This window comes from Micropterus salmoides, unplaced genomic scaffold, assembly GCF_014851395.1.
Source record: "Micropterus salmoides isolate LMB-PRFRI ecotype aquatic unplaced genomic scaffold, ASM1485139v1 Ms_hic_scaffold_15, whole genome shotgun sequence".
NCBI lineage: Eukaryota > Metazoa > Chordata > Actinopteri > Centrarchiformes > Centrarchidae > Micropterus > Micropterus salmoides.
Window position 1 is genome coordinate 12,320,016 of NW_024040596.1, and position 17,297 is coordinate 12,337,312.

At 41.0% G+C, this 17,297-nt stretch overlaps 1 protein-coding gene across 1 annotated transcript in view; it reads right to left on the reverse strand.

The window, feature by feature from the left end:
- Window positions 1-15,675, reverse strand: part of dip2a (disco-interacting protein 2 homolog A) — a 77,969-nt gene extending 62,294 nt beyond the window's left edge. Inside the window, 1 exon segment of the mRNA XM_038720336.1 lies at window positions 15,141-15,675. Within this exon segment, the coding sequence (XP_038576264.1) occupies window positions 15,141-15,264 (124 nt within the window). The 5' untranslated portion in view covers window positions 15,265-15,675.
- Window positions 15,676-17,297: the final 1,622 nt, after the last annotated feature.

Sequence of the window (17,297 nt, forward strand, 5' to 3'; positions counted from 1 at the left end):
CTTGGAGCTGATGCAGTAATGAGTTTTTTTCTCACAGCAATTGAATGAATTCAAGTAACGACATATTTTTACAAGATTGATACTCAGAAGGTCAGAGTATCAGTTTAACATCTTAGTCTTCTAATGTTGTCAGCTTCATAAGAAAGTTGGATCCTCCCATCTGTAACCATGTGTAAACTAAAACTATTACAAACACCTGCTGGTGATTGAAGCATCAAGCAGAGATATTTTCAAGCCGGATCATTTTACAGTGAGGTGATTTGGTGCTTCTCTGCATTGCTTTGAGACCATCTTTCTCATCTTCTTTTATTGGGCCGTTCTGTACCTGAGCTGAAAATGAGACACTGATAGGCCCTATCCCATAACAGACTTTGCCTGAAGGCACATACACCTCTGTCTACTTTATGTTGATAACACAATGTACAGTAACTGATCAGTCTTCCAGTCTCGTGAGACACCAGTTCTGCAGGATATTATTGCTGCATGTAGAAATGGTCTTTTGTTAAATAACAATTAAAAATTCTTCTTTTTCTCAGCTAGTTTTAGGGTTTGTGAATGAATGAATCCCATTCAAATTATTTTGCTAAAAACACAAACACACGGTAAGGGATTCTAAGATAAGTTGCTGTTTCTTTTGTTTTTATCTGTCAGCAGTCACTGCGTATAAAAATATAAATGACGGTCATCAACCAGGAAGCCAATGAGATTATAGCCTTTCAGCCACAATTTTTGCTCAGTCTTGAATGAATGTAAGGTGATTCAATGATTACTGCTTTTACTACTTAGCATCAGAGATCCAATGAGAACTACACTTGAGTGGGACTCATTTCATTTTATTTTATAATATATCATAATATACATGAAAATAAGAAACTGTTTAAGGATAAAATAAGCACATGGCAATGTATGTTTCTGGCTTATTTGCGAAATAAAATATTTTATAAAAATCCAGTATTACCATAAAACAGTCCTTGCGATTGATTAGCTGATTTCAACAAAAGGATAGTTATAAAGGAAAGTTATAAATTGTACGGCAACATCTCAGAAGAACGACACATTTTTATTGTCTCAAAAGTATATCGGCAAAAACCTCCTGCAGCATGTTTTTTTAATCAACTGAAGAGATAGTCTCTTACTCTTATTTCAACCTTCACACTCTCATCCTTTGTTCTGTACGTACTTTATCACTCTGTCACTCAGCAGCTCTTGTTATCTTCCTTCTATCCTTTACTTCCACGTATCTGTGCTCCATGCTCCCTCTCGCTGCCTGCCATTATTCCCTTTGTCTCCATCTCCCTTCACTCGGTCTATCGTTTTGCTTCTCCATCCTCCAGCTTCTCAATCAATATCCTCTCCACTGAAAACCTCAAGAATAATTTTTCCGTGGTCATACCCCTGAGTGAGCCTCTCAGTGAGGAATCTGACAGGCAGACAGAAAGAAATGAACCCAGAAAAGATGCAGCAGATTCCAGCTAAAGGTGAGCTGAGGTAAGCCTTACGCTCTCTAAACTGCGTGTGAGGGGCAGGAATATATGATGCAGTAAAATGCGATAATGTGCCACAGAGAAAAAAAAAATTCCTTAAGTTAAATTGTATGTAAACCTTTATTCTGACAAACATGCTTCACAGCCTTGGGGTGTACCTTCAGAGAAATAACTCAGCATTTACATTTTTTAGGTGAACAATCCCACAGATGTATGAAAGAAAATGAGTGTTATCATGCAAACAAACAGAATAGCAGCAACCACAGGGGCTTGTTTGCTCATGTCTGTCAAACCAGACATGCCAGCTCTCACCGCTTCCCCACACATGGGGAAAACAACTGAATAAAATGCTTGTTCTAAATTTTCACAAAGCCCTCCAGGCCTCTTTCCAGGCCCACATTCCACATACGCCCACAACTGAAAGTCAGGCAGCCTTCGGACCATGCAGCAGCAGGGCTGCTCACTGTGCTTCCAGGACATGTGGAAGATAAGGCAGAGAGAGAAAGAGAGTCAGCTGTGGCGATATTGTTCACAGGGCTCTGTAATACTAGCCAGCTGATACTGTCTGCCTACTCCACTGCTGGCTAATCGGCCTCTATTAGCTAATGTGGTGAAGCCTCTGCCTCGCTAGGGAAATAAAAGAGTTTCAAACACATCCCTTGGGAATTCATTATGTGAAGTTGCACACAAACCTGAGTCAAATATTTGCAAATTATTATTAGAATTAGTTTCAATATGCTTAGAGCAAGAGATGATTGAAGCTTTTTGTGTACAAGTAACTCAATGAGTGCCAGAAAAAAATGGGTTATTTCAAAGTCAATTAAGTAACACTTTAGTATGAGTGCCACCCTGCCACTGTCCTCATGCAGTAAACAACATGCAAGTGGTGAACTAAATAAACTGAACCTCAGGAATTATTGGCCATTCTGAGGTTCTAGCCAAAAGGTTTCTTGAACATGCCACAGGAATGCATGAACTTCTGTAACTTACTGTTTTAAAATAAACATCTCTAAAAATGCAATTAATAAATACCAGTCCGTTACACCAGACAAAATATTCCGTATTTGTGGAACCAGCGTTAGATTGCTTTGGGTGGGGTTTCACTTGTTAGCTGATACTTCAAAAACAAGTGGAGCTGATTCCAAGACAAAAACAAATTCTTGTCCTGGCTAAGTCTTGTAATAGCATTTTTCACTGAGCAAGGCTTTCAGTGCTCTAGACCCTCCACCACTCCTTACAGGAAAAAAAGCCAAGAGTAAATGATCAGTTCCAGCGAGAGACACACAGGGTGGCCAGCACAGGGTCTGCTATTGCACTTATCCTCACACACATGTAAGCCGGGGGCCAAAACCCACAGCCTAACTCAACAAACAGGCTGTGACACAAGGGAGGGGAGAAGGAGTATCTGTGTATTTATGTGCTCAGACATACATGTGCAAAGCCTGCCGGCAGGGAAAAATACACAACGAAGCAGAGTCAGGAGGCTCAGGTGATTGTGTAGGCAGACAAGAGTCAGTAGCACATGGTCTCCAGCCAGCGGCCTATCCCTTTTGCCCCAAAGAGAAAGTGCAGAATTGATGGCAGCCCCGCTGAAGCTCTGCATTAGCCTATCATTCGTCTTCTGTGACCTGAAGGGGATGCAGCACTCATCCTGATGCGGCATCAGTAACAGAGGGTCAGAGGTCAAGGCCTTGAGGACAACACTGCTGAGGCCTGTAGACAGTTCATCTTCACAGCTCTTCAAGAAGACGAAAGGGCAATGATGCATTGACACACAATGCGTGAAATACAATGCAGATGTTATTAGAATAGCTCTTCAAAAATCTCATTGGACAGCAAAACTCACTGTTTATTTTTAGTGCTATATGCACCGCCACAAAGCCAGTAAAAAGCAAGTGTTTTTGATAGAGCATATTATTTCCAGTCTGACTGAGGGAATAAGGTGTGTCAGCTCTACTGTTGTCATAATGACCCAGAAAGAATGTATTTTTACTACTCTGCAAGGCTAGATCAATATGCATCTACAAAAAGCACAGTGATTGCAAACTTTTCCTTTTCAAAAATGCTATTTAGGCTGATGTGCACACATATCCTTTACTGCAGACAATGTGCCTGTTTCATGTGAATGAACGCACCATGTAAGGATCCAGTGTTTATGAACGCATAGCCTTGATTCTATGCAAGTATTTCAACACAGTATTTACTGCATCAGGATAACTATAATCAGGATGAAGTCATCCCAAAAAACATAGGCTTGAAATAGTTTCCTGTGATTGTTTTAGTATTCTCTGTTTCAGTCTATGTGGTAAAGCACATACATCTGGTATGAACAGGTTAAAAATATCAATATGAATAATTGACAAATGTTGATTTCCCTGAGGTCTAACATACTCCAGCTGTTTCTGTGTAAGGGGAAATTTAAATCCAGTCCTCATTATTCCTCCCACTCCTCCTTTCTTCCTCCCTTTCTCCTTCCCCTTCAGCTGACCCTTTGGACACAGACATGTAAATACAACTCTCTTTATAGAGTTGACTTGGAAGGACTAACTTTAACCTCAGAAAACCAGACCAAACTGCGAGTCTGGAGTGGACTTCTCTTTAAATCTTTAAATAGAAACACACTGGTTACCAATTGTTTTGTTTTTTAATTTTTCAATACATTTTCAAGACCGTAGCTTGATCAACATGACATTCATTCAAACATTTTCCACTAACTACTCATTTTAGTACACAGATGTTTTGCAGTGCTCTGACAATATTCGATATTAAAGTGTAGCACAAGAATAGGTCCTAAAGTTGAGAACCAGCCGGAATTTCAGGATTCAGTTGTAATATGGGTGATGTGTTCTCTGCATTGACAGCAAGCCTTTGTTGTGTAAATCCTTCCCATTTTAGTCCTATTGATGTTCATCAGACAAGGCAGTAGTGCAGGAACTCATCCTCCTCTTACTACTCTGCTCTCTCCGCATTAAGTAAAGTGTCCTGGTCATCAGAGCACTATGGTTTAATGTCCCGATGGCTAAATATAGGGGCCTGGCCTGACCACGACAACAATTCTGTTTGTCTCATCAAATTAGATAAAGAGGACAGGACAAGGGACCAGCAACTCTGTCATGAGTTAGCTTTCTCATTTTCAGGTCATATGGCTTGCTTACTCACTCGCACACACACACACACACACACACATATACATACAAATACCACACGACTGCCAATTACTCTAAGAATTGGAGGCTGCAGTAGTAAGTCTGTGGAGAAAGTTTGCACTCCTGTGTGTGTGTCATCAGGGGCATGACACACCAGGAAAACCTGCCAGCAGCCATCTACCACTTTCTGGTATTTCAAACTTGACTGCGTCTCCCTTCTAATAGCAGACAGGGTGGAGTTGGCATGTACAGTATATCTGGGTTTGCTGCAATAATTATATGGCATTATTGACAATCATAAACTAGCAAGAGAAGCCCTTAAGAAATGCTTTAGACATAGAAGAAGAATACATTTATGAAGGGTGAGGGTCTCATACTTGGCCGTCTAAAGAGTTTCTTGGATAGAGGCAAAGGCGGTGACGGAGGATGGGTGAGAGGAATGGAAATCAGACTTCTGAGATTCAACAACTGAGCTCCAACTGTCATCATGAGGGGAGTCGCGCACATATTATGGGACCACAGACTGCAGAGGTCTGTGACCTCTATGTCAAGAATGTTGTGAGTAAGAGCACTGAGACATGACGTGTTCATGTGTGTGTGTGAGTGTAAACGTTATATTAGATTACAGGTCAGCTTAAAGTTGTATCCATGTCATTGTCTCTCCACAAGTGCCTGGGATTCCACAAGTAACACTGTGTAAAAAGGTTATTCAAAATCTCTAGGGTGTGGTGACAAGCAGCAAAACTATGCTTGATGCAGTGACAAAAAAAAGGTTTAATTAATTTCAGAAGCCGTAGGTCAGTACAGATTATCAGGTTATCAGGTTTGGCACTTGAAGGGGGCGGTCATACATGGATAATGAGTATAAAAACTGGTTGCTGTAATCTCTAGGCTAATTTTGAAATTAAGTAAACTGTAGTTGAAAGGTAAGAAGCTACAGCAAAAAAATTCAACACAACAGTCCTCTGTGAACTTATCAGTAAAACATCTGGTGTGTCAGTGGTAGTGCCAGAGAAAACATCACAGTGATTACTTTAGACTTTGAACATTCATAGTATGAGACCACGTTCATACATCATTACTAAGGAATGGAGATTGGACGCAATCTTCCTAGATAGTAAGTCCTACCTGACTATAAAAAAGGCCTCTGAAAGCAACAGAAAAAAACCCATACGTATACATTTCTTCATAGTTACAGGGGGAATACAAAGAATATAAGGGAAAGAAGAATGGCTGCTTAGAAGCCAGGTGGAATAACTTGCTTTGATCAAGAAACCGTCTCTCATCAACCGCTGTATCCAGATCTTCAGAAGGAAGACAAAACAAGATGGAGGTGGGGCGCCAGTTTTTATTGTGTTGTTATTTCATGGCTGAGGTGCTTTGTGAGTTTAACAGAAGTTGTCCAATCATGTTCAATCATAATGTATCGAACATGCACTCAAACAGGAAGCTGGGTTACAACCATAGACTGTATACTCTCTCTTACTCTCTCTCCCAATGTCCCAATGTATGGCTACCAGCAGATGGTTGTGTAGGTTAAAGCAGCAGTAGGAAGGACTTCTCTATCATTTAAAAGCATCTATATAACTATATCCTTGCCGTATTTAGTGATTTTACCACATTTTCAGGTCTAATTAATTAACTCGGTAAATACAAAGTTATTATTGGAAATAGAAATAGTGTAAATTGCAAAAAGAAGACCCAAGACGTATCCTTTAAATGCTTTGATGACATATTCAACAAGCCTGTAACTTCATTCCCTTCCTGTATGATACTAACTAGGCCTGGTTGGAAGGGGTAAGTCTTTTAAGCCCCAAGTACTTCTTTCACTTCAAATGTATACTGTGTAAAAGAGAACTAGCTTTTAAATTCAGCACCAGGAACTTACTCAGCTTGGATTTTTATTGAGATGATTTACAACGTATGTCTTACAGACATGAGTTAGTAATTGTTAAATGCTGAAAGAGACTCCAGTTTGTCAGTTATGCCTTAGGAGCTTCAAATGCAGTGCTGACATGCCCTGGCTTTGCGTTCCTCTTTTCTTTCTGGCTCTACGGGTATATGCTGAATAACACACTGGGAAAAGTCTCTGGAGAGAAACAGCAGCAGAGCTCACCTAAAACTGTCTACTTGCACAGAGCTAAAAACACATTTTCTGGTGTGCGAGCCGAGTTAAGTTTTCTAACTAAAAAAAGCCTGGCTTTAGCCACACAATAAAAATAAAAAAAACTCTCTCAGTTTTATTTGATTCCTTCCCTCCCATTTTCCACTGGGATACCTAAGGGAATGAGGTAAAGCAGAGGGTGGCAACGTGGCCTCGTTCTTTTAAAAAGCTGGGACAACCGGCTATGCTATGTGCCTGGTTGTTGTGTGTAGTCGTGCCCTCCAGCAGTGGTGGGGATTTGGAAAACCCTCTCCTCATGGTTAAGTTGATAGGTCATGGAACATTCCAGACATTTTCTGTTTGTTTTCCACCAGGAAGGCTCACAATGCAGCCTGCTGCTGCTACAAAGGCTCCTGTCTGTCTTTGATCTGCACATCACACCTGAGCCAGTCAAATAATAATCAAAACGTGTTTATGGTCTTCTGAGACATCTCTTAGGTCTCACTGCTGGGTTTTATTACAACTTCAAAATAAAAACAAAAAGTTATGTTACACTATAGGCAGAGTAATGTTGGGAAAGAGACGCATAATCCAAAAACATGACCCTTTCTACCTTAAGTAAAGCTGCAACCCCATATTAGTTTTTCAGCACTGTTAACCATCCAGGTTTCTCAAAATGTTGCCCCTTTGGAGTGCTTCCTCCATACTTTCACTGAGGGCCGCTTGTAGGCCAGCTGCCGCCAAGCTGAATTCATACACTCCACGCCCTGTCATGCTGTGCAGGCTGACCTCTGCTTGCTCCCGGCTAGAGAGGTCAAGAGAAGCTAATAGGTGTTGATGGCACTGAGCAGTACATAATTACACCACCTTTCTGGAATTAATTATAATTACTTATTTAATTAAATACTGGCAACGCGTGCCATTGGCAGCTTATTTAACTGTGATTCCAAAGAGCACTATGAAGTCACACTCTCTGACAAGACACAGCAGATGATTTGATTTTCATATTCTGCTGCCTTTACTATCATCCCGACAGGTTCCAACCATTAAGGGCAAATAGGGTGAAAAATAGGTGAATAAAAACATCCCATCAACAACATCAGATCTGACATACTACTGTCGTTTGCTTACTGGGGATAACCATCGCAAAGCATTCAGGAGATGATGAGTGATGTTAGTGTCACAGCTGAACGGAAGCTGCTGCCTTCACTGAAAGCCGAGGCAATGTATTCCCTTAATGCTACAGAATGAAATGTGTGAAACAGGGGTCCTTAGTTGCCATCCAACTCGCATGCTAAGCCTCTGTCTCCACCAGATGGGTGAAAAATCAAAGATAGACAAACACACACAGGAAGGCAAATGGACAGTAAAGAATTTACACCAGCTAATGGAGGCAGAACAAAAGCCTTGCTGGGCAGAAGAATTGTAGTGCACAGAGCAGAGTGAATTTTGCAATGTGTCCTTGAAGTGGGGCATGCGGCTTGTTTGGTCAGCAGATCTCCCTGGCGCCGGTGCCCGCTGCACTGCCCTGCTCTCCACTGCACATGCCATCTAGTCTCACAGCAAGGACACAGTGTCACCACTGGCACTCAAGGCACAGTACCTGGTACCCAGTACAACAAAGAAAATATTCAGACCCTGAGGAGATATTTATTAAGTTGTGCAGAATTGTGCTCGCACATTTTTTTAATTTAAAAAATGCCCCTGGTTGAGTGCTACCAAACGCACCTCCCAGCCAACCACTGTGCTCAGTCCGTGGCAGGATGGACAGGATGGCGGCCCGGCTGGAGGCTGGCACCACCTTTCTACTGTTGTCTTAGCAAAGGGCCAAGTCTCTGGTGAGATTACAGTCATCTGATTTAAAAGGTAAAGGGACTGCTGCAGACAACAGAAAAATGCAGAAAGTACAGTAAACAGCCGGAGTCAGTTTAGCTGCTAGATTCTCAAGGATTCATTTTGCTAAATTATAGCAAACTGTGTGACCATAGACAAGATTAAAATGTTGGCCAATGCAAGACAGTGACCACAATTTGGGATTTTAATGTATTAATTAGCTTCATAATAAACTGATAAAAGCTTTGATATAATGAATGTAATATTTTACTGACAATACTACTGAAAAATAATGTTGATAGTATTTATCTCTATCTAGTAATTTGTTTTTTAATAAATTAATAAGCAGTAGAAAGGTTGACAGCTACCCATTTAGCCAGCATACATGTTCATAGGTTAATGTCCTTAAAGATTATGGAATTGCGTTTCTCTCAAATCATAAAATTAGAGTGGAACAAATGATGGGGAATTGATTTAGCTTTAATACATGTGTACAGCTAACAAGGGCCCATATCTGACCAGAGTAATGAAAAATACTACATGTCAATCAAGCTTAAGTGTGAGATACTGGCACTTTTAGCTTTTGTTTACACAGTACATTGAACCGTACAGTGGTCTGCCACAAGCCGTGGACTGTTGGAGTGCAGCAGTGTAATCAAATTGTGCAGCAATTTGTGCCATGAATTATAACGATAGTAATAAAGTAACACCTGCAATAAAACACTGCTGAGACCGCAACAGCAGGTCAGTGACACTCATTTCACAATGTGAAGACGTTACTTGAGCAAAACAATAGACAAATTGATAATAATACTAATAGCCGATACTGAAAACCTAAATGAGCAATTCCAACACAGAAAGCTATGAGGACACCAAAATCACTGTGCTGGCCAAGAAAGAAAAGACATATTTCTACATATTTCATTCCCACAGAGCAAACCATGAAATATTCATGGCTCCTATAAAGACAGAGACAGGATGTTGAAGACAACTGTAAAGAAAACTGGACCTACAGCAGTGGATCATTGTTTTGCTAAACCGAAACACAGCTTGGTGGTTTGTACTTAATGGAAAGGAGCACCTTAACAATCCACCCAGAGACATGAGCAAAAAGTAAATGGACCAAACATGCCCACACTTCCATGTGCGCAGACTCGCACATACTCCTCTCTGAGGCAGACCCGTGAAATATTTATGATCCCCCACTATGGCAGGGGCACAGCATAGCTGCCTCTTTATCTCCGAACTGGACTTTACGACAGCTACAACTGCCAGCTAGCTCGCTCCAAGGCTCAACATTCTTGTCTTTTGGATCTTATTACAGAGCTAACCAGCAGCCATGTACAAAGTCCCTTCAGTAATTGCCCTAAATCCTACATGTTCTCAAAGCTCTTAATGTATAATGTGATTCTACATTCGTCAAATGTTTGGTTTTACATAACAATAGACTGAACTCACTGGGTGAGCCCAGTGGACGTTCTTTCTTCATGAGTTGGTGGTGGGAGTGAGTGACCACAGAGAGGAATGAGTCAGGACCAGTGAAAGGCCATTCCCTGCACTGAGTGGTCTTTCCTTAACAAACTCATGTAGGCCAACTCGTTTGGGGTTTCTGGTACACTCATACTTTCCAGAAAGAGGTTTTATGAAATTTCTGACCTCCAAAGCTATCCATTAACCCAACCTAGTATGCAGGCCGATGACCTTGATGCCTATTGAGGTTTAAATGTATAACACGCCTATATTAAATATTAAAGTATGGTGCTTCTGTTGAATGAAAACCTTCAAAATATATAATAAGATTTTTTAAGGATCTTGTGAAAGTATGCCATTAATGCCCATGCATTCTGGGAGTTGCGCTACAAAATGAGTGTCATGATAGTATAAATGAAATGGATATTGTGGTATGAGACATAAAAAGTTGGGAGAACAGTGCATGTATATTAGCCAATGCTATGAAGTCATAGACAGCTGCTAACTTGTCAGGCATCAGCAGCAAACTGGGCGAAGCTTGCAGCCTCAGGACATAACTGTGGATCTACTGTATACCACAACCAATGAGCAACTCGTGCTGGTGTGGATGAAAAAATCCAAACTATTGCTAGTAAAGTATGGCAGCAATGGGGGATAAAGTAAGGGTAACAATCATCTCACTCATCACAGTTTTCTCTCACAGTTCTTGGGGAAACTTTCTACCCTAAAATATTGTATACTTGTGAGTGCGTTTGTCAGGTATGGTGATAGCTACGTTGTAACAAGTACTTCTTCATTTCAGGTGGTTGTGTGAAATCTTAGTGCAAATGTGCTTTTCACTCTTATCATCATTTGCCACAACAGCAACTCATTTTGATCCTGTTTTCTCTCTGTTGTGTTTGTTTCCATCACTCTCTGCCTTTACACACTTTATCATGTGGGGTTACAGTTCAGGGAGGAACTCCCTGCTACTGCAAATGGTGCACAATCATCAGGTAAGAATGAGACTGATGATGATTAACTGCCCAGAGTTACTTTAAGCGCCATGTGACCTTTTAATCCATGTGAAAAAAATGTATTTGGATTGGTCCATTAAAAGCAATAAGATACCACTGATCATTAAACCTTCTAGCCTCCATCAGTGCCAGAGGTGGACAAGAGTGTGTTTCACCTTATCTAAGCTGATTAGATAACTTAAATTATCTCCATGGGGTAATTGGGTCACTGCAACAGCAGATACTAGCATATAGATAAGAGTAAGAACAAATGAAAACTGTGTCTGTCATTAAACTGACCAGATAATCTGACTTAGAATAAAGAGCATTTTAATTGTGTTTTGCAGAACCACATTTATGATGCTGGATCTTCTGCCAAACAACTCAAACCTGCTACAAACCTGCCACCCGAACAACCATAAACAAGCCAGGCGCCACCTAAACTACACAAAACCTGTAGCGCTCCTCTGTAAATGTTTGCTGAATGGGAGCAGGCAAAACAAGCGCAATGACCAACCAGGGGTTTGGCAGTTTTCCCAGCAAACACCAGCACTGGACTAAAAATGACTTTGTAATCAGAGGGTTTAGAGAGCAAACAAAGGAGGAGGGACGAAAACCAGGGAATGGTAGAGCGAGCCTATGAATTACTCAGCAGACTCGTCACTCCCGCTTTCCTCCCTGCAGGAGATAATGGGGATCATCAGTCTTCTTGCCCTCCTTACACCGCATCTTTTAACTGCTAGTCTGCATCCAGGTCAGCTGAGAAATACCAAAGGTCCTTTCCAATAACTGTGGCGTGTTGAATGTGGTAGGCAGGGATTCAGTCTACCAGCATTGTTAGAAAAAGGGACTCGTCTAACACAGAAAAAGTATCAAGCTAGCTGGAAAACTGCACTGCTAAAGGCCCTAAAAACAAATTTTCTCAATCAGCCTCTTACTGTGACTGGTGGAGTCCTACAGTCCAGTACAGTAAAGTAAATGTTGCTGCAGCCAGCAGCCAGATAGCTTAGCTTAGACTGGAAACAGGGGGAAACAGCTAGCCTCTCTCAGTTCAAACCTACAAAATTAAAAAACAAATTTAAACTAATAGCACCTCTAAAGCTCACCACTTAATAAGTTATATTTTGTTTGTTAAAAATGTTTGACAAAGAATGTTTTTCTTAACTTTGATTGTTGCTTATTTAGTCATAGGGCTGGGGTTTTTGAAAAAAGATTTTATTTAATTTTACTCATGAACTTGTTGAATAAAGATTTTATCGTAATTGTTTTGGATCTTCTACCTCAGATTTGTTAAATGATCCACTGTTTGGCAAGTGTTTGTTATGTTCTGACCACAAAGAATAGCTTAAAACCACAATTAACCATCTGGTTTATTCAACTTTCACTCTGGAGCAAAAATAATGATTTTACATATACCATGATAATTGATAACATTTTTGACCATATCGCCTAGCCCTATTTAGACACGAGTGTTAAATGTAATGGAGGAATGCAAAAGATTTAAAGCCACATTTCAGGGGCTTTAAACCTAGAAATGCTCTTTTACCTTCTTTAAGTCCATTTTCCACATATAAAGCAATTCTAGGTTTAACTCAGTGAAGGTATCAAGATTATTTAGCAATCTGCTTCATGAGACAGGCCCCAAGTCTGCACAACTGTTTTCAAATGATTTAACTACAAAGACATGCTGAATAACAGAGCAGCATTGAGACAAATTGTAAACAGATGCACATAGAAAGAATATATTGGCCAGAATGTACAGGTTATCATAAATGACTGGGTGGTTAGGTTACAAGTACTCATCTGAAAACAGTTGAGTGAAGTGATTTAAACATTTTAGGACACTTGTTCACTCAGAAATAAACAAAGTGCAAGATAAATTGAAAATGATTGCACCTCTAGAGGAAACACTATTTATTTTAACCACAATAAGAGCGCACAGACTGTTTATTTCACACATCAGCAGGCCTAAGCTGCTGACGCTGGGAAATGATCTCGCTGAGCTGCTGGATTGTCTTAAACTCGTGTTATTCCAATGGCTGCTGCTGCTAAACTGCTTAAGAAAACATACATGACACTTCTATTCAACTTCATGAATAATGCAGCGTTCCTGCACATTCACATGCACCTACTAGGGCACACTCACGCATGCTAAAAACCAAGATGGGTCTCTCAGAGGGACACAGACATGTCTGACTTTAAATCCCTATGATAAGAGCTCGTCAAGAAGAACAGTAAGCCTGCAGGATCCTCAGGCTCTCATCTCCTTCCAATAAAACGAGCCATCTATTCTATCCTGAGCTGAGCTGCACCGGATGCAACTGAAGGGCATCATCATGAGGTGAAGAGTTCACAGTAGCATCAAGGAATAGGATTTTAGAGTGAAACAAAGAGGTTGATTTCTCTTTAGTCAGTGGAATAAAAGCCACAAAGAAGAGCAGAAGGCAATGGAGTCAGGAAGATACTGCTATCAGAGCTACAACATGGCAGGATGTGACATGTAGAGAGCAGGAAGAGGAAACTGGACAGATATAGATTCATTTGGTTGCCGCTCCTGAAAACATGTCTATCCCATTAGGGGCCTCAGTGGCAGCTAATGTGCTTATCAAAGCGTGCACCTTTGGTCTATTCCTAACCCTGGTACGGTGCTGTTACACACAGCTAACATGGAGAAACAAAAGACTTTTAATTCAACTACGAGTCAATGGGTTTTCTATTATTTCAAGTTCTAGGACTACACTTATTAACATGCAGAGAAAAAGTTCACAAGAAACAGGGTCACACCCTGGGGTCAAATCCCAAATCTAATCAGACTTAATGTAGGTCATTAATTAAGTATGACTTTACCACAGCTCTGCTAATTTCACCTCAGAAGAACGGCTCACAGTTAAACAACATGAGTCTCATTGAACTAACAAAAAACATAAGAAATGTTTTGCTTTTTTTAAATAAGCACCGTCTTTATTATTTACAGTGCACTGAAACTGCATTTAAGGATTTCAAGTCAACAGAAGGAGGAGCCTATCTTCATTTACTCTGTACAGAGTGCAGAGTGACTACAGTTAAAGGCCTTCCAGCACCAAATATGAAGAAAGAAAAGACAGTTTGGGTACATGCAGGTTAGATTCATCATGCAGGTTTCAGTTACCAGGTGGCATAAATATGGGTGATTTGCTGTTTTATTTTACATGTGGCTCCAGAGAGGCTCAAGTCTGTTGTGACGGTTATATTGAGACACTTTTTACTACATTCAGCTGCATAAAGGTTGCATATCCAGTATTAGTGATAATGACATTTATCAAGGAAAGTGATTAGGTAGTGTAATAAACTGCTTTCCCATTTACAGGACTTTGTACGTGTACACGATGTATTTGTGCTGTCAAAGTACAAGCAGGAGATAAAACAGATACAAGCATGGAGTACATTAACTTAGACACATGTGCACCTACAGGTATGGATGCCCACGAACAAGTGTACAGCTAATATCAGCAAAATACCTAGAAAAACTTAAGTAAGATCCAAATATTTGTTCACATAAAAACCTGAAGCCTATTTCGCCTTTGTTAAGCAACGAGAGGAACTTGTTAACTGTTTTTCTCACGACCTTGGTTCAGAGTCAGAAACCATTTAAAGATGGTCAGACAAGATGAGAATGATAATTTGCATTAACAGTCTTAAAGAAAACTTCACTTAAAAAAAGACAGAGCCTTTGATTATGTGATACACGGACCCTCATAACAGAAGCATGGGTGTGTCAGCTTAACTGTTAACGTTGAGGCAGATAGCCATCTGATCAAATTTGGTATTTTGAGTCTGAATGTGTGACATCTATAATGTTAGGACAACAGTAAATGAAACATAGCATGCAGCCCAGTATCTAGTGCAGTTTAGCTGAGCAACTCCCAGTGCTGCAGTAGTTTACAGCCATGAGGAGAAAACTTTAGTTTTGGGAATGACTGATGATGACATGCGCCACAAAGCTAAGATAAAGGGCGGTGGTTGTGGGAGCTGTCATCCACAATGTTTAAAGCACCGCTGCAGGGAAAATAAAACAGCATGCTTTAACCACATTGTGAAGCGGTAGTTTGTGTACATGTTGTCAAGTTACCTTCAGAGAGCTCCAGCTCCAGCTCCGCCAGCTTCTCACGGACCTCCGCCGGCAGGGTCATAGCGACAGCCGGCGTGGGCTCCAACATCATCGTTAGTAACCCGGTTGAGGTTCTCTCAGCCATGGTGGTCCAATACGGAGACCACAAATAGGTCCACTGACACGCCGATTTATAGGACGATGCGACCAGAAAATGAAAGAATTTAAAAACAACAACCCCTCCTCACTTGGTTTGGGCTACGGAGGGAAAACAGGGTGTTGGTGCTCCTCACGTCTCGTCGTACAGATGTGTGAGAATTCTCTCCAACCGTCATGACACGGCTAGCTGTGAGGCTAGCAGACACACCTGGCTGTGTGTTTCCATGTAGTGTGGTAGGACAGGACCCTGCCAGTGTCGCCGTGCCCGCTGTTCTGTCCCTCGCCACTGACGGTGTCCTGACTGGCTGCAGGCAGCTTCACTTCAGCTGTGTGGAGAAACCCATTCAACTCCTCGCTCGCTTCCCACGGCGCAGTCGCCATTGCATCATGGCAACAGCAGCCCTGACCGTGCGCGTTCACGAGGCCTACTCCAGTGTGTGCGTGTGTGCGTGTGAGTGTGTGTGCTTGTGTACTGCCCGCTGCCTCCTGATGTTCCTCATATTACTCGCCTGCCTCCTACTGTCACAGGGCTGTGTTGCACTGAAGTCCATGCAGTGACTTGGGAGATACTACTGTACCTATTGATTCATACTGCTATAGTATTTTGGGTGTTTTCTGCAGTTGGGAACTTTTTTAGATGTGACACAAAAATAACTGATTCTTTATTCTGCCATGTTGCCATGATCTCAAAAAAATGTTATATGGTAGTTGAATTATCACCTGACTAGATAGCATGCCTATTCAAAATTGGCAAAGAAATATCATATTTACAACTGGAAAAGACTACATTGTCTGAAGAAAATGTAAGTGTGCTTGCTCCTTACATGTAGCAGTAGTTAAAATACAAATACTGAAAGCAGAAATAGCCATTAAAAGGAAAGGAGAGTGAAGTAGAAGTGCTAGTTTAAATCAAAGTGCTGAAAGGAGTTGAAGATTAATTTGAAGTTCAAGCGTTGAAAGGAGTTAAAGTGTCTTTTGAGCAATAAGTGTCAGTCAAAGTGTAAGTCCTGAAAGAAATTAGTACAAGTAGGCTACATAAACTGAGAGACAATGTCACCTGAAGTGCTGGCTGAAGTGTATATGAGTGCATAAAGTCACTTACTAAGGCAAGGCAAGTTTATAGCACAATTCATACAGGGGCAGCAGATGCTTTACATAGAATCTCACTAAAAGGAATTCAAAACACACATTTATTTTAAACTGAGGGGGACAAACTATTGCCATATAAATATTCCACTAATATAGAAATTAGGACCTCAAAAATTTGAAATTAAAGTCAGGTTATAAACAATGGAAAAGCTTGTGTGACATGTACTGCAGGTTGGTGGGTGAGTGGGACAGATAATGGTCATACTTTCAGCAGTAGTTTGGTTGGTTGGAGTCTGGGTTAACACCCCATCTGAAAGTCATATCAACTTGTCAAGACAAACAAGAGGCAAAAGTGGAGATGGGATGGATGTCAAAGTCATGACTGGAGGCTGGCAGGAATCAGTATGCCATTGTCCAATGGGGTCCTGCCTCCTAACTCAAATGTTGCCAAAATTAGACATCAGGTGACGCATAATGACATATTTCTAAATATTTCAGTCATTGTTCTTTAACTTTATTGTACAGAAGCAAATATCTCTCTCTATATATATATAGAGATATATATATATATCTCACCCTCTTTGTGGGGTGGTATGTGTCATCCTCAAGCTCAGGTCCTCTGCCAGAGGCCTGGGAGTTTGAGGGTTCTGTCAGTATCTTAGCTGTTCCTAGGACTGCACTCTTCTGGACAGAGACCTCTGATGTTTTACCTGGAATCTGCTGTAGCCACTCTCCCAGTTTGGGGGTCACAGCCCCCAGTGCTCCGATTACCACTGGCACCATTGTTGCTCTTACTTTCCACATCTTTTCTAGCTCCTCTTTCAGCCCTTGGTATTTCTCAAGCTTCTCGTGTTCCTTCTTCTTGATGTTGCTGTCGCTTGGGATTGCTACATCTATCACTGCAGCCTTCTTCTGCTGTTTGTCAATCAA